This window comes from Anas platyrhynchos, chromosome 6 (genome assembly GCF_047663525.1).
Source record: "Anas platyrhynchos isolate ZD024472 breed Pekin duck chromosome 6, IASCAAS_PekinDuck_T2T, whole genome shotgun sequence".
Taxonomy (NCBI): domain Eukaryota; kingdom Metazoa; phylum Chordata; class Aves; order Anseriformes; family Anatidae; genus Anas; species Anas platyrhynchos.
In genome coordinates this window covers 11,209,016-11,232,660 of record NC_092592.1, presented here as the reverse complement: position 1 = coordinate 11,232,660, position 23,645 = coordinate 11,209,016, and the positions used below count along the sequence as shown (strand labels likewise).

Here is a 23,645-nt window from a genome sequence, read left to right as displayed (position 1 = left end):
GACACTTCACTTGCAGCATGAAAAGCAGAAAAAGGAACCAAGTTTAAATTAGATCATTAGACAGAATCTGCTCATGTGCTTTTTATAACTAGTTTGCCCCTCAAGGGCACATTTCAAAAGATCTTCTTTCTAAAGTGTCTCAAAAAACAAGTGTCTATATATGAAGAAAACATAGATATTTAGTTCTATTATCTCCTGTTAAAAAATGAAAATGAAGCACAAGACTTTCTGAATACTCTGTACTGAATGCTTCATTAAATCGACAACTGCTTCTGATGAAAAATATCATGATGTAAACACTTCTCACTTTCAGCATACTATTTAAATTGCATTTAAGTCTGTAAACGTTACTATTAGTTCAGAAGTCCTCTGTCTTGAAAAATTCTTCCAATGGATCTTATACAGTGCTGCTAGCACAGTATGGAGACTCATTATTCACCTATTTGGAACAAGCATTAAAAATTTGTAGTGTTTAGAATAATTCAGTTCTTCTATATTAGTATTACATATATCCAGATAAAAAAAAATAAAACAAACACCACACACACCAAGGAAAAAAACACTTCCTTGCACATGGTAAAATTTATGGGGTTCAAACCTCATTGAAGATATCCAAATACTACTTAAAGAACTCTTGTCTATCTGAATAGCCTTTTTATTCCATATTAGTACACTACCTTAAGCTTACTTTTGCTTTTATTTTTATTACAGTTGTAGCAAAGTAATCCAAAATCTAAAGTCCAGCTTCTTATAGAACAACAACTATGGATTTGGCATTAACCCATTAGAAAGGATGTACAACTAAAAGCAGAAATGGCTAGAAGACAATACTTAGAACACTTGGCTCTTTAATTGTAAACACATTGGAAGTATGCATACTACAAGTCTTAATTCCTATATAACAAATTACTCATTTGATACATCAGACTGTCATTTAAAGCTTAGTCATTTCAAGAAGGAAATGATTTTAAAAACTCAATTACTTGTAAGTAACTAAAACTACTGTAACAAAATAGCAAGTACCACAGACTGAACATTACACAATGTTATTTTAGCAAGCTCATCTTTTCTGTAGTTAAGAAGTATATACATTTGAACAGCATATTTCAGTGACTATCTGTGCCTCTAGAACAATAAGCCGTGCTACAGTCTCAGAAACTAGTTCAGAATCTCCCTTTCCCAAGTTGCAATCACAGGAAAAAAAAAAAAAGCATCATGAGATTTCAAAAATATGCTAGGAAGCTGAGAAAAATGTAACCATTTCAGACTCTGTGGCTGAAACTCTAGCCACACCGATAAATGACAAAGCAGATTCATTCCACTGAGATCTAGATTTCATCCCAAGAGCAATTAAATTCTAAGCAAAGCAGCTAAAACCCATCTGTCTCTTCAAGACGGATTTCAATTATTGTTCCATAATCATATATCCTTCTAACTAAATTGATGCTCACTTGGTGTATACCCCAAATACCAGCTTTAGTTCAGTAAAAATTCAGATAGCAGAGACATACACAGTTACTAGAGCCTCTAATAACAAAAGGACAGAGGATTGGATCTCTGTCGAACAGATGGTCTTCGTACGACCCGATAATACAGAGTACACAAGTTTTCTAAAACTATTAGTACAAATGAAATTTCTTTGAAAGAGGAAAAAAAAGAAACAGCTTACTCTCTAGAGGCATTAAAAATGCTAATGGAAAAACATTCATCTTGATTTTTTACTTCTTGCAGACCCCTATATGGTAGAATACTGTAGTGTCTTTTAAAAGTAGTAATACCTCATAATAATACAGGGACCCTTGTTTGGATTATCTATCCTATTTTCAATGTAAATAAGAGCTTTAACCTTCAAAAAATCAAAACCAAAGCTTTACTCGAACAAATGCATACTAAAGATTATGCTTCTCACATGCGTAGTTAATACAATGGATAGCACAGAACAACTCAAACAAGCCTTGCTATAGCAAAATAGTACTTTGTTTTCTGCTAAGGAAAGGGGCGATGAGACTCCAGGTAGGACCCATGTTTTCATCCATTCTGTTTATATGTATATTATTTCCCGACAAAAATAAATTAAAGCAAAAATACAGCAAGGTTCATGTAGTCAAGTAGACTACTGTACATGAAATGAAGTCTTACCACTCTCATTATCATTCCACAGACCTAATTAATACCACCCTAGGCAAATAAGCCAAACCACTTCTCATTTGACTACCCAACAAGGTCTACACTGCCATCTATATATTTGTTGATGCTATAGATGGCAAACAGATGACTAAACACTGACAATATTTACCATCTTATTATGAGTAATTCAGATGTACTGCTGGAATCCAAAGCATCACAAAGGCTCACACTGCTCCTTCTCACACCAGCCTAAAGCCAGGGAAACTCCAGAACCACCTATCTGCTTCAGATTTCCCCAGAAGCAATACTTCCCAGGGGCAGTCAGGCTGACATTAGCTTAAAAGACTCTTATCAATTGGATTTTGACAAAGATTTACTGCTTTCACCTTCACAATAATAGAGGACAGAAAATGCACAATTTGATCATACACCTCCTAGCAATCAAAACATCAGCATATGCTGCCTAATCACAATAATTATTCTCACGACCTTCAGGGTTTTTTTTAAGTTGCTTTTATACTCAGTGCCTTCAGACAGAAGCAGCAACAGAGGACAAAAGCTTATACTAGTCCACCCAACACCACAATTCTTCAGAACTAAGAACTGTATCAGAAATTCTTCTACATCTTAAGACTAAAAGTGATGAGTGTTTAATCTGTAGGCTAAAAAAAAAAAAGAAAAACAACTCTAAATCTCATTCTTTCTGCCAACAATAACAAGCAGAGGAAAAAAAAAAAAAACAGGACTACCACTAAAATGCAATTCAACAAACAGATGTATTATTGATGTTTCCCTTACTTAGGATGAAAATATAGTGCTTACTGCACTATAATTCTGGAAGAGCACTAACGGAATAAAAATCAAAATGAGTGGAAAAAGCACATTATTTTTTTTTAGATTCAGCACTAAGTCTTACACCCTCCTTCTTTCTCCACTACATCTAAACCAAATAAGTTTATTCTTCCACTTTTACATGTAAGACCTCTCTAACAGCTATTTACTTTCAATAAAGAAATTAACCAAAACGTTGAACAAAATTATCATAAGCTTCTAACAAACCTCTGCTCTTTGAGGCTTACAACAGCTTCTATCAATCAGAACATCAATGACTGACCTTCAGTTCATATAAATGTATAAATTAACGCACGGAGGATATGCATATCTAATACAAGGTACATAGCTCAAAAGCACATGAAAGCAGTGCCTTTTGTTTGATAAACTGCATTGAATATCTATTTCAGGTTTATCAAGGAGAAAGTTTAAGAATTTTTCCTGGTATGTGCATGCATGTGACAGGGAGAAGGGTGTTTATTTTTGCAGTGCCCTACATTAATTTTTTTTCCTGTAAACATCAATGTAACTATGAAGTTCATGCTAGAAAAAAAAAATCTCAAAATGATTTTCCAAGCTGGCCATAATTACCAAGAGAAGTTAATAACTATTTCTAAGCTTACTTTTAAGCACCACATCCCAAGATTGTAATTTAAGACAGAAAACGAACACCACCACAGGCAGCTGAACATATATCAGGAATTCCTCCTATGTAGTTACACATAACAATATAATTATGTCGCTCTGCCCCAGTTTCAGAAAAACATCTATGCTGTTCTGCTGTTGGGCTAGACAACCCTAACAAAACTACAATTTAAAATCTGACTTAGCGCCACAAGGACCTTTCAAAGGCAGAAAACAGCGTCTGCACTACTGATAATGGCACTGATGACATAGTACTTAGCACTTCTCAAATTTAAGAAGCTAGAGACATTGATTGATTATACCTAATTTTTCTTGGAAGTTCTGAATGAATAATATCATGTTAATAAAACCTGAGCGGTCTTTTAATTAAGCAACCCAAATAAGTTAGAACAGTGTTTCATTGGAAAAGGATGAAGGACAGACAGACAACTTACATCAAGTCTATCAGAACCCAGAGGCTGGCTAACTGACCTCAGCTGAAGGGTTAGAGCACTGCAACTACTCTCCATCTACTCCAGACTGAATGTTTGATGCAAATCAGTTGTGTTTAGAACTAAGAATATGGCTATTACTTATCTTGCTTTCTGTTTTCCAGACGTAAAGAGTCCAGTTCAACTTAAGAGCTAGTCAGCTACCTACTTTAAAGATGCTATGCTTGAACAAACAGACAAATGAAAATAAATTAATGTTCAAAAGGGTCCTGTGCAGATATAGAATAGAAACAAATCAATGGAAGTCAGTTAAGGACCAACTATTTTCTTGCTGTTACTCTTAGGTTTAAAGATTGGTAGGAGATATTTTACTTATTTGCTGAAGTAATTTCTTTATTGTTGAATGCCACCATGAGATTGCATAAGGAAGAAGCTGTGTTGTCCCAGCTTTCGAATGGGGCAAACATGCATGTAAGTGGTCTAACTCAAGGCCATCTGTCCAGAAACAGGGACTCCTTAACAAGAAGTTTCAGAAAGCTGTCAACTACAGAGGAAAGAAGAAACAGTTATCAAGTGAAAAAGATATATTAATTATTTTTAAAATATACATCAGCAATAAAATGAAAAAAACTACAGATATTCAGATGATGCGTATAAATACATACTATGCTGTTCATTTCTGAAGACTCGTAACTTCCGCATGGATGGACGCTTCCAATAGGTTCCAGTCCTTCTTCATCCCACATATATGTGCCATCTGAGCTATCAGATGGAGAAAGCTCGAAAGAGGACCCAGCTCTGTAATTTATCTCTGGAGAAATCACACTCTCAGCAGTATTCTTTGTACTTTCACTGTTGTCATCCACTGCTTAAAGAAAACAGAAACAGTCAAGATTCTAAAAAACAACCCAATATTACCAAAAAAAAAAAAACTAAGGCATATAAAAACATTAAAGTCTCAATAATAAACTGTGTTCTAACAGAAATATCTGAAAGCATTCTACAATATTAAGAACACTCATCCTAGGAGGTAAAAAGCTTAGCCACAAAGCTGGCCATTACAATTAAGTATCCTTTTAAACTACATCTTTCCTAGCTTTATACAACACAGCAATTCATCTGTCAAGAAAGATGAATTTTAGAATTCTGTATCTTTTTAATAAAATATGGTTCCACCTTCGGATCCAATCTTTTTAGCGCAACATCTCTCAAAGTAAATATATACACTAAGGAAAAAATACATCAGACTTGAAAATGCAGCTTTGCTTTTAAAGCATCTTCCATCTCTTCCACTGTTTTTTTTTTTTTTTTTTTTTTTTAAGAGTTTAAGAGTTAATGCAGCATGCTTTTGGAAAAAAAACAGTAACATGACAATTTACAAAATTAAGTAATTAAATAGGTCACCCTACATTCATTGCCACTACATTAAGCAGTTACAGGTGTTCTCTGCCTACAGAGGAGGATAAAAATTGCAGAAATCGCTAGCCCAAGAGAAATGAATGCCAAGTAAGGCTAAGAGGAATTCTACAATCCTATAACAAGCTTGGCTAAGAGTACCACTATTTCTTATTCCAAAGAAATAAGCACTCTTATAAAAAAAAAAAAAAACGCTTGAAAATGTTTACTATCATGCAAAAAAAAAAAAAGCACTCAGAAAATAAGTTGGCCAGCATAGTTCCACTCTGAAAAAAAAATCAGAATAGTTAAACATAACTGCAATTACAGAATCTTGATAGAGTACCTAAAATACCAAACAGAATGCAAAGTATTTACCAGACATATTTATATCAAGCCAGTCATCAGCATTACAGCAAGATCCTCCACTTTCCTTGAGAGAAGTGAATGGCTCTATCGACGTTATGCTCCCATGCTCCAACTCTTGAACGCGGCTCTCCTTTTGCTGTAGTTGCACAGTTCTATTTGGATCTTCTATATCTATGAAGTCATCACTGAAGTCTTCACTCAAGTCATTTTTCTCCGAGGATGACAAAGAAGATATAGATATTTCATCTCCATCATCACTCATACACATGACACTTGACCCATGTTTTCCCGTGCTTTCATGGAGGCCATTGACAGATTCTGTTCTTCGAGCATCACACTCTATAATGCTGTTTTTGTCAATTGCTCGATTAATATTTGTTGCAATTTCAGAGTTCTCCACTATACACGTGTCAGGAGTTGTAGTTTTGCCATCATCCACAATGATATTTCCAGCAAATCGCTGCCTAGTAGGCTTCAGCAAAGATGGTCGACTTAATCTGTATCCAAAAGAAGGTGTGGACCCAGACCCATTTGTCAGTGGGGGCTTCTTTGAAGCAGGAGCTGATATACCAGAGTACGGCCTGGTAAATCCGTACTTCATAGGTTCATTTCCATTCGGTACATCCAACTGTCGTGCATTTCTTGACAACAGAGATGACCTCTGAGATGTCCTAACAGCTAGATTTTGACTATAAGGCCTTGTAAGATCCACAGCTTTATTAAAGGAATGTGACCTGGTTAACGACGTAGTGGGGAGGAAGGAATTCTGAATGGAATGTGAAAAACTTTGTGATCTTACCATTTTTTCACTGGAAAAAGGCTTGTTATTGTCTGTAGATTGTGCAAAGCTTTCTCCTGAACTTGTCCTTGTGGCACTGGAATTAGCTCTAGGTCTTTGCAAACCTACCATTGGCCTATTTCCATAAAATCCATTTAAGTGTGATTTTGGAGCACTGAGTCCAGAAAATGAGGTCCTTCCTGACAGGGTACCTTTGGCGAATTTTGCTGAACTAGAAAGTCCAGGCAAAGACTTTGGGTTTAATTCCTCTGTTGAAGGTACAAACATATTGTTTTGCTTTACTGTTTTTGATGCAACTGAAGCAGTGTTGTTCAAACCCACCCGGAGCACATCATTACTCAGTGCTCCTTGTGACGGAGAATACTTCTCAGAATCGATTAGTTTTTCATTGCAATTATGTTTGGAATTGGTGTCTCTCTCATTTTGATCATGAAGTTGATGTTTATTTGATTTTCTCCAGTTGAAAGAAAAGGAAGACATACCAACAGTGCCATTGTGCTTGCTGAAATTTTTGCCACCGTTATTGCCTGCTAAATTAACAGCCGACCCATTTGGCATAGGTTGCAAGACGCTTCCTAAAGTTTTCGTTCCGTATTTCGGTAGCCTGGAAACCAAGGATGTCCTGGTTTGATTTTTTTCTTCCATGAGCTACGGGGTACATTGGTCCTTAAAGAGTGCTTGAATCTAAGGAAAAGAAAGAACATATTAGACCTTGAATAACCACACATTAAACAATATTCTTCAACACAGATTTGCATCTGTGTAGATGACTATACCACAACTATATAAAGTAACTCATGCATTCTGTGAACTCCTGAGAAATACTTATCAACAGCAGCAATTTGGCAGTAATACTATTCAGGTGTCACTCTCCACCCCCAGCATTTTCATTGTCTAGATAAACTGCACTTTTTGCCTTCTTTACATCATTAAAATAAGCTTTAAAATGGGTGCATATTTTTCCTTTGCCTATTTTGAGCAGCAAACTGAATTTTTTAATTGTACTACAATTACTCAACTACATACTTAAGACTTCATATTTAAAAAGGAACATATTGAATATAGCACAAATCTGCTGTCAGCAACATAGGACTTCCAAATCTGTAATATAAAACCTGACCAAAAGCTTTTTTTTTCCAAAATTATTTTTCCTTGCCAAAACGTTCACATTGGCCTGCCATAGCCCCTGCTGAAAAGGCGATACTGACAGACACCACAACATATATCCTTAAGTATGAACAAAATCAAAATAGCAGCAGGAGAAACAACATTATCGAAAAACAACTGAAAATAAGTTTCCAAATTATTCACTGCCTTGGGAATTTCTCAAGCTCTTCATGCAGAAGATTTGAGGAAACTTAGACATTCAGGGGTGTTTTTGTTTTTAACACTAGTGAATCAGATTTCTGCTATCAGAACCAGCACAGTGTATAGGAAATCCAGCAGGTGTAAAAGTAGCAAATGCACAGATCATATGAGCATGAAGATTACCAACTTCTGAAAGAAACCTATTACTGAAGAAAGCTACTTATATTAAGCATCATCAATAGAATTCAGTACCCAAAAATCATCATTTTTGTCAGCTGGTCATACTGCGAAGGCAAGAGATGCGTCCTAGCAGATGCTCACAGCAAGCATCTTTCTCCTCATTCCAACAGGGGTACTTCCCCACTATATCCTCCCAGATTCCATTCATCTCAGAACTTCCCAAGCAAGGAGCTGCGTTCACAGCCTCCTGTTTTAACTGTGCTTCAGTACAGGCTTTTCTTCACTAATTTTGGTAATCGTCTATTCTATTTTCAGAATAATCTCAAAGCTCCAGAACTCCATACTCTGTGGTACAACTGTTTGTTTTCATTTGTTGAAAACTCAATAGCCAATCATTTCATTTGGTGTCCTCAATTGATATGTTATAACGTACAAAATAATCACTCATCATTGATCTTCACCTCAGCATCTTGTTTTTCCACATTTAAATGACATCCCCATTCTGGATGAAAAATCCTGGCCATTTTTCCTCTTTCCATGGAAACTATGGTCTATTTTGGTTATCTTCTTATTTGTGTACAAGATCTGAAGAACATGGCAGCAGCTGCCTACAGCATTCAATTTAATAAAACTCTTAGTAAAGGTGAATTTAAAAGCTTTACTTTTGTGCTCTAGTATGTGAACACAGCCCAGACTCTGAGATAAAAAGACAATTACAGTACTTATTCATTTCCTTACATCTATGACTTTTCATTCCCTAACCCCGATTGGGAACATTACACTGCCACCTTCACTAAAGATTTGTTCCATCTGAACTTATGTGATTTTGGTGTCATGCTTTTATTTTATAAAGCCACATCTGCTTTACAGGCGTATCTTTGCCTCAACAATTCCTGCCTTGAGAATCCCCATCTCCTTGCTTTAGTACATCACTTGTTTCTTCCACGCTTATCCACATATTCATCCTATTATTTTTTTTTTTACCATGTCTGCATCATCCTTTTGCACAGCACTTCATCTGTTGTTTTTCCTGGCAATGCAATACAAAGAATTTGTCTAAATGCTATTAGCAAAGACTAATAATTCAGATAATATGGGCTTTCAAGTTCCTAAGTTGTATATTCAACACTGTATATAAAGAAAAGGTTTACTCTAACACTAATTTCTGTACTTGCAAGATGAGGTTTCTTTTTTCCAAGACAGATGTGAAAGGATACCTTGCTTTTGTTATGCTGGATTTTATTCATCAGCCAGTTTCACACACTGGTCTTATAATGGTGCCAAGACAATTAATTTCACTAGTTCATACATTATTCCCTGAAACTAATATCTGTATTTCCTTCATCGTAGACCTACTACACGCAGCTAGCAGGACTGAAAAGTACCCTGAAAGTTTTTAAACCATGGCAATCATAGACCACAAGAAGCAGGATGAGAAGTAATATACAGCAAGTATCATTATCCTCATTTGAGGTACAGGAAACACCCTGTGTAACCAAAGCAAACACTACCCAAAGTGAGTCACTCCCCAAGCTGCAAGACCTCACTAAGAAACGTTTAAGATAAAATCAAAGTGGCATTAAACTCATGCAAACTGAAGCACCCTTAGGATTTTGTAAATGAATAGGATGCCCCAGAGCTGTACTTTTGAAAATAGGTCTACATTAAGAAGAGAAACACTCATAAAGATGGCTTTTTAGGGGCTCCTAATGTAGTGAAAATATCAGGATCCACATTCTGCAACTGGTAGAGCACAATTCCATTTAGAAACACAAATGCACAGTTCCAAAATACTGAGTGTAAGTGAATGCTTGCACATTGGAGATGTAATCCACAGAGCTGTACACATCTCATTCTCAGCAGTGGTTTCTTATTTTTATACAGAGGAATGTAAGTTAGAGTTATAACAAGATTATCTGCTAGTAAGAACAGCATGTATTTCTCAATGTGCTCAATACAGACTGTTTCACATGAAAAAAGGCTGCTATACTACGTAACTGTAGTAGATAGTATGAGACCCACCAGTTTGTACCTTAGAACATCCATTAATCGACATAGAATTGTTTTCTACATGTATATAGTCAAGGAAAATATATGGAGAACCACTCACAAGTACATCACCACTCATTAACTGAGCCTTAGTAACTTATGATGCAGATGTTCCTAGCTTGCTACAGCTGAGAAGTGCTTGAAATACTTCCTTATGCGAACTTAAAACAGAGAAGAGGCATGCATTATGCAAAGTTTGTTGGTTAGCTATATTTAAAATAAAGCTTTAAACAAAAAAGAGAAAAAAAATTCTATCAAATTTAGGCAATAATTACCTAAAGTCATGATGATTATTGTATGCTTTTTTTTTTTTTGGAAAAGATGCTATGAGCTTACAAACATCGCACTACTCAGCTTGTTTGCCAGCTGTATTGCAAAGGCAGCAAGTAGCAGCCCACACTTTTTTTTTTTTTTTTTTTTTTATAAATTTCTGCTGTGCAGTTGCAAGTATTTTTATTGGCTGGAATGCATTAATATCCCCCTGTACTACAGGGAAGACAGTGACATAACGTACATATTCTCTTCTACTTAGATCTCTGCAGAAATCATCCCAGCTACATTTAAAACAATTTCACATGAACTACATCATAATTTACAAGCAGATCAAGAAATTGTAATTGTAACTTTGGAATTAATATTTTCAAGCATAAATCCTGTTTCTGAGCTGAAGAAGTATCTCAGTCCCCACACAGCTGAGTAACTTGGCATCTCTACTGTCTCCAAACCACAAAGAGATTCCTAAATTCAGTCAGGAGCCTTCTGTCCCAGCTGCATCTCCAACTGGAGACTGCTACAGTTAAGCTCCTGAGCCCACAGTTAAGACACCTACCTACCAGATGCACAGAAATGCTGAGCACTCCACAGTTTGCATTGACCTTACTTAAGTGCCTGTATGTGAATTCAGGTGCCTAATCATCTCAAAAAAAACTACGACCAATATTTTCCGCTAAGAAAATGTACTTAAAGCAACACATTTGTGTGTCTGTACCTATAAAAAAGAAACTTGCCCGCAGTGTACCTGAATAAGAGATTTTTTTCATTTATAATGTCTTTGAAGTTGACATTCGACATTACATTATGTCAAATATATTTAAGTAGATTGTATTTTTTTTTTTTTTTAAATAACTCAATGCATAAAAATGGCCTTGAACACTATGATGAATTCAGTCATGGCAAGCACCATATTATAGAGCCAAAGATATCCCAAAGCTAGCAAAAAATGCTCAACTCTTGTGAAGTCTTCAACACTAAGAGAAAAGTTAAATTAGAAAGCTGCTAATTTAGCTTTCATGCTTTATGGATAAATCCCTTTTCATATCTGTCTACCATCTCTTAGGTGACCACAAAATTTAAATGAGGCCTTTTAATGAGATTACTTTAATCCTCCAACAAGCACTGCAAATTAAACTTGAAAGGACGACCATTCAGTCCTCTAGGAAGGGTGCTTGCTCATTTATCCTTAATTAGGGAAAGACAAAATGTTATCTTCAAGAAAACTGCACTGATTGCTTAAAATGCTTCAGATAATTAAATTAAAAAACTGCTTACAACAAAAACTTGACTATGTTTTATGAGCTGTAGCTACTGTGTCGCATTTTCAATTCTAGGTTGCATTCATTTGGTTGAAGTACAAATGCTGTCAAAAAACAACAGTACCACATCTGGCAGACAATACTTTCCCCCCAAATCCAGAAACTTTCTCATGAAGTTCTCTCAAACTTCCTGAATTTCAACAAACACTTTCTCTTAAAAATGACATTTTAACAGTGAAATTTCATTACCAAGAAACACAGTACTTGCAAGTTATGCATTCCACAAATCTCAGGTTCAGGATAATCTGTGTTGTATTTTTCTGTATTATAAAAAATTCAAAGTACTTTTAGACGTGAGCAATCCATGGATTTTTTTTTTAAACAGACATTTGGGATAACAAGCCTTACACATTCTGCCCCAGGAAATGCATTACCAAGTGCACACAAGTCTAAATGGGAATTAAACTAAAGGGCCTAGACTTCATACATAATAATCCAAGGAAAAGGAATTAAGACTTACAAATCCTCTGAAGTGTAACCTGAACTGAAAAGGTGCTACATCCCTTCAAGGACATCCGAGATCCTAGTGATAAGAAGGATGTTCATTTTCACTCTCCCTTGTATTTTCCACGTAGGCTTATGCACACAGAGACAAGTCCTCCAACATCAGTTCCAACTCGCAAACACACCATTCACAGTCTGTTTCAACACCATCAGGAAAGCAGTTTCCTGTACCATCATCTCAGCGCAGTTTTGCATCTGAAACCACCCTACGTGTTGTAGAAGGACTCTTATAGTATGAGACAGCTGGAAGCTTACACATTTCATGTTTGGGTACCCTTAAAATATCACTGCCCCTATGGCCCGCGCCGGAGAGCTAGCAGCAGTCTGAAACTCCTAACAAATTGCTATTTGAGGGACCAAACTCTCTCTTACTCTCATGGCAGTGTGGAACAAACAGCTGCCAGATGAAACACATCCAGTAGACAGGTGACAGATGGGTAGCTCTGTAGAACTATTGCTATGCCAACAGTTTTGAATGCATCCTTCGTTTATCTTGTCAATTTAAAGTAGATTCAAATAATCAGAATTACCAAGCAGCAACCTTTAAATGCTTTTCTTTGAGCAACTTCGTTCCCCACATGAAGGATATCTTTTTGATGCTAGAGACAAATATAAGGTCACAGAAGAGGGCTGTACTGAAAACCCAAGGTGGTCACCACCTCCTCATTACTTCTGGGAAACAGGAACAGTACTTTCCTGAAGGTGTACAGGAAGCTGGCAGCTGCCACAGTACATGAGCTTGCTTATCCATCCAGAAATATTAGGTCCACCAGCATCCGTTTAGCAGCAAGCACCAACTATTCATCAGTCAAGGTGGTTTGGTATCTGGCATGGTGTCAGACTAACAAAGCAACTAGCACAGAGCTCAGCACCATTATTCACATTTCTGCTATCACATGTTGGATGTTACTTAAGACAAAGTTTAGTAACCACACTTTCCAAATCAAACCTCATAGTCTTATTATTTGCCTCCCCCAGAAAGACCAAGAAGTAAGAGATTGTCTAATTCTACTTGTTTGGCTCAGTGGCAGGTGATCTGAAGCAGCAGTTTACCCATTTTACACACATTTTTAGCGACACAAACTTGACAAGATAGTTTCCAGGGACCTTCATTCTTTTCCCTAGAAAATGAAAGCACATTTCTATCCATACACACAACATGGACAGGAAGGCAAAACCTGAACTATCTCCTCTAGCTAAAAGCCTACTCAGCCACAGCATTGCACTAGGGCATAGAAAAGAACTGGTAACCAATGTCCAAGCAGCATGAAAAAGAAGTGATGCACAGCCTTCAGAACTGAAAGGAAAACAGCAGGTGGTGAATGGATGTCTGAAGGCAGGCGGAATCCACCACCTTCAGCAACCGCTACATCCTGTTTCCTGTGCCACGCTTTTAACAGGATGTTTGCCCTGCTGCAAACACAGACACAAGACCAGGTATTCAAGATGCTGCAAGAAGCCTTCAGGACAACTGCTCCTAACATCCCAGTGGTTTTCACTCTGTGATGCCTTCCACACACACAGAAAAGAAATACACAATGATCAACGTGAAAAAAAGGTTGTATTTTACTTGTAATTATCTGCTGGACATAGATACACTAAAATTCACAAAGGCCATGTGATGTAAGTATGTTTCAGCCATGTCCACTGTGCATAGCTTACATAAACGATAACCTCTGGAAATCCCTGGGTTTTAAAACACTTGGCAACTTTTACATACACACTTTTATATTCAGGGCACACAAAGAAGGAGAATCTTTTCAACATGCTTAGCAATTATCTAGTTTCTGGGTTAAAAGTGTAACTTCAGAACTGTTTTACTTTAAAAAAAAAATAAAATATGAGTGCACTACATATGCATTACTTCTGCCAGTGTAGAGAGGTGTTGAATGATGTCCGTGGGAAAAAAAAAATCAGGGAGGCTTTTGGAACAGATAAAGCAGAAAGCCTCTTTAGCTTTGGAACACCACTGGATGGGTAGCAGGGCTACCAGTCAGCCTGCAGCTGTGAGGGGACCACGAGAGCTCAACAGAATGAAAGAAACTACCAGAATATCTGGACAGCAAACAAGCTCTGAGCAGGACAAGTCCTGAGCTGAAAGAGGAATCAAAAGAGAGACATCCTGAGGAAACTGTGCAATAGTATGAATTAGAATACAATTAAAAGTTTTTATGGTTGAAAGACTGAACTGAGTATTTATAGGTGTCGCTTGTTCTTTTGTGTTATTTACCCTGCAGACTGGCTCCAGCACAGACCAAAAAAAAAAGAAAACTTCTATAAAATTCAAGGTCCGGTAAGATTTACCTGCTTTGCAGTAATATCCTCCAAGCTTGCCTTCCTTCCCCTGTCCAGAGTGTCTCTGAAATACCTCTGTTCTTGAATCTATTACTGATGCTTCATGAAGGCACCCATGAATTTCTCACCCCTTTATTATGCGCAAACTGCACGGTGACTCACACACCAGCATCCTTTACAGGTCATCCTTTGAGAGTACAATGGTCAGAGTACAGTATGAAATCGCAAGACACTTAATAATGCTGTTTTATTTAACTTCTTGTTCTAAGCTGTAGGATTCCTTCCCCAGACTCAATAGCCTAGAGGGAAGTCCTTTTCTGTTCTTCCTCCCTCACCCGTAGGCATGGGGGACGTTCTACCCACATGTGAAGTTTGTTGTATCTGACACCAAGCACAGCAACCACCCAAACTGCTCTTGTGCTCAATTACAATACTGTCGGTCAGCACACACTAGGTCAAGGAACAAAAGCAGAGGATGATAATGAATGGAGATGGAAAGAGGAAACAATACAGACATCACAAAGAGACTGGGACTGTTGTATTCCTGAACAACATATTCGGTCAACACAACAGAAAGATGTGGCATTCCTTGCAGTCTAAAAATATGCATTGTTGTTACTCATCAGAATATGGATTCTTAATGTTTTGTATGGCTAGAGGACAGAAGTGCTTACTGAAGAAGAAGGAACATGAAAATGCAGCTCTATTTTTGTAGAGGAAAGCTACCAGAATACTTTCAGAGTCAAAAACTTAATTCATATCCCTTAGGGCCACACTCACAGTTCACTCCGCCGTTAATGCTACTTACATTGAATATCAGGCACCCCAAGGGAAGGGGGGAGCTACTTGCTATCTGCTAGACATTTCTGCTTTGTAATGGTTTGCCCTCCTGAGCTTTGCATAATGGTGAATTGGAGACTATACTTTTTCAAAGCCAAAATTTCCTACAAAATCTTACTAAAAAGGTTTTTCACCGGAAAACAAAAGCACTTCTGTATGCATGTAAACAACATGGATAGGAGGGTGAAAACATTCCTCCCATGGAAACCTAAACTATCTCCTCTTGTGAAAAGTTTACTCAGTCACAGCACTACACAAGGACATAGAAAAGAACCCTAATAAACAAGGGGGGGAAAGGGAGAGGAGGAAAACCACAAATAACAGGATTTATCATGAATACTTTCAATGTTTACTGAAAATCACAAATTCCATGCAAAACCTCTGCTAAGGCTTCTCATACACATAAGCCTGCACTGATTTTCAGCATTCTTACAACAGACTGTTGAGGCACGTGGCAGTCAACACCTAAAGGCTGAGCCAGCTGCAACAAGGGCGCAGCTTCAGGACAAAGGACAGAAGGAAGATGATACTGTGAAGAGCTGCTGATTTTTTACGCCAACGAAAAGAAAATTTCAGAAAGAAATTCTGCAGAAAGGTCTATTCTGCAGAAAGAACAGACCTGAAATTCCTGCATTTTGCTTAAATACCCATCACATTCCTCTTAAATAGTAGAAACATTACAGTTCATTCATAAATAAGAAGTGAAATCCAACAGTATTTGCTATTTCCTGCATTCCTGGCTGGCAGCCTGTTCTCAGGGGCAGGGGTTAGCTGGCAGTGAGAGTGAAGTGTTGCAGAGGCACACGGTGCCTCTGAAGCTGCCAACTCTCTGGTGCATCTTCATGGAGCCACCAATTCCACCCTTCTCCAAAAGGCTTACTCTTCTTGCCACAGCTGAGGTGAAACTTAAGTGTAATCAGACTTATGGCAAATTTCTGGACAACTCCTTTAATAAGAACTAAAGGTGACTTAGGCACCAATGGACATAAGGCTTTCCTTAACTTCGCTTTCATGCATTCCTTTGATCCTTCATCAGAATGTAGCAGAGTCACGTCCTGTTCAATTTGAACTAGCAGTGTCAACTCTGTACCTGCAGCTGGAAACACCATGTGCTTCCTGCATAACCAGCTCCTCAAAACTGAAGATCCAAACCAGCACGGCTTTCTCTAGAAACCCAGAGAACAAGGCAAAACTGATAAGCGTGCTACATTAAGTGTGCTGACTCCAAGAGCACATTTCAAAGCATTACAAGAGGAAGATGAGATGCACTGTAATAGATCAGAAGCAATTGACATAATCATGACTGATACACCTGGCTCCAGTGGAAACACACATGCTAGAAACAATTTGACTAGGTGGATTGCTTCATTTGTTACAGAACAAAGAACAGCCTCCCAGGGCACAACCACTCCAACAGATTCAGCCTTAGAAAGTGAGTCACACCGACCATCTTCAGCAGGGTAGCTTAAATGCTTAGCTTGCCAAACATGTATTGTTTTCAAAATCCTTGGTGAGGAGATACAAAGAGTCTTTATTTGCTTCAATTCTTTGATGACGTTATTCGGTTTAGATTGTTACCAAATTTGCAAGGACAGTAAAAAGAAAAGGGGAAATCCAAACTAGGGAGAGACATACCCCCATCTGCCTGCCACACAGCTCCAGTGCCCCACAACCTACAAAGTCCTGTTGCTGCGCAGAAGGGAAGAACCAAGCTATCCTATTCTGCAAGTACACCCCCTGAAGTACCGTAGCTATGAGGCACATCTGTATCTAAGTTACTCTTTTGTGCAGTCTCATCACATGTCGCTGTTTGGCAAGACTTCTATCCTGGAAAGTAAATAATTGGGGGAGGGAGGGGAAGGAGTGACACATTCATCTTCCTCATTAGATGTCGGCAAAAGCCCTTCAGAGAAGTTTTAAAGCTGACATCACCGTTTATGTCATGAAGGCTAATTAAGTTTTATTCTATAGCTAAAATTGACTGAATAATCCCAGGGACTACAGGTGGGAACACAAGAGTAGAAGTGAAACAGCAGGTCTCAGCCCCTCCTCTCGAAGACGTGCTGATCATGTCAGCATCAAAGCAACCGATACAAGGAACAGGCTGTGTTCTGCTGTGCTCACAGATGGTATTACTCCTTCAGCAACGTTTCATGTTGGTCACTTCAATCTTTCTGAATTTATTCTTGAGACAAATTGCTTTTATGTCAGAACTCAAGAGGCAGAGCAATGCCATTCTGCAAACAAGTGGGATTTAGTCGCCGTTGGCTAGCAAATGCTTCACTCACAGATACACCGTGAACACACTCACTGGAATCTGTTACCTTAAAACCAAAGGTTTAAGTCCAAAACACATGCATTTACAGAAGAATCATTTCCCATTGCGCAGCTGACCACTCGTGAAGATGAGCGTGCCATTTCCCTCAAACCTATCCACTGCCACCCAATGATTCAAACACACCCACTCTTGTCCATAGCTCTAACAGGAGAGATTTACTTCATCACTGCTTCAGTAACAACCCAAAGAGCCAGCTGCCAGCTACTGTTTTCTGTTCACTATTTAGTGATGCTACCTGGAGCAGGATTTTCTTGCTGATAAGGCTAGGCAGGCTGGAAGCCAAATGAAGCGTTGAATACAACTGATTACAAATGGAAACAGCCCTTTTTGTCCTCTCACCTTGTCTATCCTTCTCCTCTAGTTCATTTGCTCATCTGAGGCAACATCTCCAAACAGGAACGCTGAATTGCCTTGAGCTAAAACCCCTTCCGACTGCACAAACAGATATTGTTTAATATATTGTTTTATTGACTGTACAATAACTAATAACGAAAGCAATGCTACCGGCACAAACCACATTTAAGCACTTTATCCACCTAGGTATCTTAAAATCAAGAATTCCCATCAGTTTCAATCCGCAGCTTGGCTGTGCTTACCAGCCAAGTAAGCAGTTTAGTTACAGGTTAAGCTGGAGGACAAGTACAGGTAACTCAAGGAGACAGCATGCAATTCCTAGACACTGCTACTGAGATAAGCCTCAGAGGTTCACAGGTAACAACTGAACGAGACTAGACAAGACGATAGGTAGGTAGAGGGAAGAAAACTCGAGGAATTCCCTTTCTATATGCACCAGTGCCATTTTAACTTGGCTCATTTTTTGTCAGAAGACCATGATCTTAAGAAAAGAATGTCAAACCTCAGCTACAGACAAAAAAATTATATTCTTAAATCTGCTACTGCTGGATTAAAAAGAGATGTGAAAGTGGAGTGACAGAGCAAATCTTAAACTTCTCTCACGAAACAAAGCAAACCCTGCATAACCTTGAAATATTAAACAAATCATATTTCTCAGGTTTTGGACTATGGTGACTCAGCTTCAGCTCTCTAGTTCAGCCACCCAGGTCCAAGCAGACAATCTTATCTTAAAGGCGATGAACAAGAAGTGCTCGTCTCTTGTGCTAGTCTTCAACCAATGCACCAGGAAGAAGCAGCACAGGGCAAGACCTATAAATACTGTTAAATCACAGGATTTCTTGAATTTGATGTAGTTTGGTTTGGAACCCTCCGCAGGTCTCTCCTCCGCTGTCCTGTCCAGTCTGTCTTTGGCTCCCCGAATTCTCCTATCCATAAGTGCCTTAAGCAAGGAGCAGTATTTAGCAATATTGCTAACTCTTTCAAAGATTATTTTCATCTGACACAGGTCACTTCCATAGGAGGATACTGCAAACCATCAGCATTATATTTATCCTTCCATTAACGTTTCTGTGTTTTTGAGAAGTGTTCTTTTTTCCAAGGTTGCAAGTCCTAGGAGGACATCATACCTCCTCAAACCATCTTTTTACTCTTCTGGGTTCAAAACATTTTCTCTAACATATATGAATTAGCACATAGGTTTTGGAACAGGAACCATGAATACCTAGAGTTCCCATCTCCAAGTATGGGCACAAATGAATTTATGGAATGGCATAATGATACTTGAATATTTTTTTTCTCTGACATGGACCAATGAGTTTATATTTTTAGCTATGTATTATAATCCCACAAATCTCATCCCAGAGTGACAAAACCCAGCCCATAGCCCATTTGTTTATGCATAAAGCTAGGATTGCTCTTCTCTCCCACAGATATATCTCAACATTTATGATTGGTTTTACACACCACTTTATATGCAAACAACCAGCAGAAGCTAAAAGGTTTTGCTGCAGGTCTTTATACCATATAATCTTTTCAACAACCAGCAGAAGCTAAAAGGTTTTGCTGCAGGTCTTTATACCATATAATCTTTTCAACACTTCGAAGAATGCTGCTCATGTCAGCTTATCATTCACCCCATTTGCCAGGTCCTTTGGGATACAGGAGTCCTCACACACACTCCTGTCCAACACTACTTCGAAACACCCCATGTTACAAGAACTGGCTACTGATTTCTGCCTTCCGAACTACCAAACAAACCAGTTACATGGATCAATCTGTTCCATATCTGTGCTTTCAAGAAGATACTAGGTTGCTTGTATTCTCTGAAGTTAAATTTGACTTTTCTTCAACATCCACCCTTAACCAAAATCACTGCAGCCACATAAAAGCATGTAATAGCTTCCAGTTGAAGCTTGCTTATTTTTGAACCACAGCTTCAATGTACCGCTCTCTTGCTACGGAATTTCATTTCATTAGTGCTGGACATTTACAGCTTCTGTCTGTGATTCAATTACTACAGATCAATTCCCTATTAGAACACCAAACTCTGGAAAAATATTGTAGTACCAAGTAACTTGGCAAGTCTGCCACAGCATAACAAACAAACATATTTATAACTACAGACTGACAAAACTTCCTTAATTATTTTCTATCTTCTTACTGATTTGCTGATTAACAGCTAGATTTGCATGTACCCATCAGGGCCAGCCTTTTAAAACACTGGAGCCATAGATACTGACTATGTAATAATTCACAAGTGAAACTGTTTCTCTAAGAAATTGAAAGAAACTAACCTGTAGAACATTAATGACTACTGACAGTTTGCCCACAGTACCTGTTTCTCCCACATTAGCTTATTAAATTACACAGCCATGGTCATCTGTGCTCACATATTGTTTGTAATTAAAGGAAGGTGATGAGTACGATTTGTTTTGTTTACTCAGTATCCCAAATTTATTCATGGTAAAGTGTTATTTTTATACATTACCATTTCAGAGCACTTCCACAACAAAAAGATTTACACAGATTGGGGCATTCTGTTTCGTTGTTGTTTGGTTTGGGTTTGCTTTTTATATGAGCTGTTGTCTGATGGACAAGCTGTGCAGGATGCAAGCTTCTGCTACTTTCCTTAAGTCTCCTGCTACTAACAGCTATAGCTTTGGCCTTGCGAAGCTTAAACCTATGCAAGCTTGCCTTGCCAAGATGCAGGTCAGTTGAAAGTCATAGCTTCCTCCAAATCACCAAAGATACAGATTCACATGCCTATGTAATAATATGATAGAAGATGAGGTTTTACTTAGACCTGATTTTCTATCTTCAATATGATTCACAAAAATAAACTGTGTATCATACTGATTCAGATTCTCAGGAGAATTTCTGCATCGATGTAGAGCCTGAGTCTCCAGCTCAAAGCATACACAATATTTAAGTCAAGAGAATGCAGGGTGTTCAGGACATCCTCCCATGAACTGAACTTGTGCTGTGTGTCACAAGCCACCTAGGCTAATGAGACTAAAAACACAGGAGTTCCTATGCATTTCAGAAATCACTTACAATTTAAGGGTTATTCCAGACCAAAAACTTGCTCATCCACCACATAAAAGTAAACCTTTATCAGCTATTTTCCTCTGGCTAAGAGACTAAGACATTTTGTGCAGGCTGAACCTTGCCAACATTAGCCATACTTCTGCTTCAATCAGAGCCATTACAACGCGCTCCACAGAACACTACCTTGAGTCCTCACAGGCTAAGTGCTCACGAAAATCCCAGTGATCTTTTCAGTGGGAAAGGCATTTCACTGACAACTCGTGACACCAATTCCCCATGTGACCAGGGTTAAGCATCCCCCAACCCAAGGAGGCTTTCTTGCTTCACTTACTAGAGGAGACAATCAACAGAACCGTTCCAGCTGAACCCTCCCCTCTAGGATAGAGGGGATAGATAGCTAGCAAGTGAAACCCAGATCTCTGCAGCTCTAGAAATCAAGTAACTTTGGACTAAGGAGGATACAATATACTCAGAATGCCTTCAAAAATGCATCTAATTTGATTGAAGTTTAGAAGTGAGTTTCAGTATGTGTCCCAGAGATAGGAAGAAATACAAAGACCCACGCTGCCTAGCTAAGCATCTTTGGAATAGTTATTATAACACTGCCTTGACTTTATTCTAATATCCATGTATTCAGGTATACGAAGATTTACATAAGCTTTTTTATTGCTTCAAATGAAACACAATACAGGATTTTAAACCTAATTATCAAAAGCACCATTAGTATTTTGATCTTCTTAGCATCCCTATTGGCAAGGAATTTAACTGGGCTTGAAAGCTTCTAATTAGGAAGAGGGCACTGCTGTTTATATTTCCAAACAGTGGCAAAAAAACAATGCCACAACCACTGCCATAACTGGTACCTTTTACCCTGTCTCCATTTTCACAGACCTGCATTCTGCCAACAACTTCAGGCAAGCGATGCTCATTTGAAGACTGAAGGCCTGATGGCTCTCCAGATAGAGAGCCTGTGCCAACTCTTCTACGTAACGGGTTTATTCCAAATGACCAATCCATCTTAAGGGATGATCAGGTCCAAAAGTAATAGGTTTTACTCTCGCAAGCTTTTACATGAGCAGTTCCATTAAACAGGATTACTCATTAGTATAACACTATACTAAATGAGAACATTATGTTCATGGAGATCATTACTATTCATATTTTCACATATCCATATGCATTATTAATTGCCTAAATTCAGAAACACAAGGTGCCACGAGCAATAAAGAACAACGTAGGCATCTTCTAAACGTGAAGCATTCCTACAGCCCTGCTGTCAGCAGACCGCACTCAGCAGGTTTTGGCGCCCAAACACCAGGACTGCTATGATGAAAGGTGTCAACTGCGAGCAAGGATTTCATTTCTGTTTTAAAGACATCTTGACTACAGGGAGCTGTACGTTCACGCAGCTCCTAGGTTAACGTTTGGTGCTCGCCTCCTCAGCGTGCGGGTATTTCATTCAAAACGGGTAAAACCCAGCACGAAGCGATCCACTGCAGCCTTGGGACACTGCCTGCCAATTCCATTCGGCATCCCCAAGCACAGCCTCACGCTGCCGTGACAAAGCATTTTACCCCTAAAACCGCTCCGGAGAACGCATTTCCGAGCGGCTCCCGGCCGGAGGAGCACCCCGGCGCTGGGCCGCCCCTTCCCTGCCGGCACCCCGCTACCAGCGGGCAGCAGCGCGGGGCGGGGGCCGCGCAGCCGCCACCCCCCTGCCGGCGGCAGAGCCCCGCGCCCCGCAGCGGCCCCGCAGCGGCCCGCCCCTTACCTGGCCGCGCCGCCAGGCCCGCCGCTAGCGCTCCCCTCGGCCGCCGCTCCCCGTAGCTGCCGGGCCGAGCCGCCGCTGCCTCATGGCCGCGCCTCAGGGCTCGGAGCTGCGGGGGAAGCGCGCCCCGGCCCCCGGCCCCGACACCTCAGCTCCCTCCCTGCCTGCCTCGGGGCTGCCGAGGGCTCCCCACCGCCCACAGCACCCACCCCCGGCCGGGCCGCGGAGGGGCGGTGGCCGCCCCCTACTCACCGCCGGGCCGTGCCGGACCCGAGCCGCCCTCCCCTCCCCTCCGTGCCTCAGCGCCTCAGCGCGGCGCCCCCAGGTACCGCCCGCCCCGCCCCGCCCGCCCGGCACGGAGGGGAGGGACGGGGCGGGGCGGGGCACGCGGCCCCTCTGCGCATGCTCGGGGCCTCCCCGCCGCGCCCCTCGCCTCAGCCTGACGTCAGCGCGGGCGGGTGGTGCGGGGCTGGCCGTTGGGCCCCGGCTGTGGGCCGTTAGCCGCTGAGGCGCCTGAGGGAAGGGCGCGGGGCTCCCCCCGCCCGCCTGCTGCGCACCCGCATTGCTTGGGCTCGGCGTCAGGCGCTCCGCTTCAGCTCGGACTGAAACCTGGAGTTACTGCTCCGTTCTCCCCTGCCTGCTGCATCAGGCCCCTCAGAAAGCCGTGCTGGGGAGGAGAACTGAGAGCCCTGTAATAAGCATCGCTTGCAGCCTCCTGGCTGGGTGCGCTGCCTAGGCTGTGCGTGGTGGTGCCCCGAGTGCCTGCTCACCT

General features: G+C 40.0%; 1 protein-coding gene across 7 annotated transcripts in view; it reads right to left on the bottom strand.

Annotated features, from left to right (window-relative positions):
• Window positions 1-23,265, bottom strand: part of CCSER2 (coiled-coil serine rich protein 2) — a 72,255-nt gene extending 48,990 nt beyond the window's left edge. For 3 of the 7 annotated variants that reach the window (XM_027462489.3, XM_027462490.3, XM_038180972.2), the window contains exons 1-3: window positions 23,126-23,265; window positions 5,808-7,281; window positions 4,700-4,902 (exon numbers count right to left, since the gene is read on the bottom strand). In XM_027462489.3, coding sequence (XP_027318290.2) covers window positions 4,700-4,902; window positions 5,808-7,242 — 1,638 coding nt within the window. In that variant the 5' untranslated portion in view covers window positions 7,243-7,281; window positions 23,126-23,265. Of the gene's footprint in view, window positions 1-4,699; window positions 4,903-5,807; window positions 7,282-22,876; window positions 23,098-23,125 lie in introns of those variants that run through there. The other 4 variants (XM_027462491.3, XM_027462492.3, XM_027462488.3 and 1 more) reach the window with 2 other exon arrangements.
• Window positions 23,266-23,645: the final 380 nt, after the last annotated feature.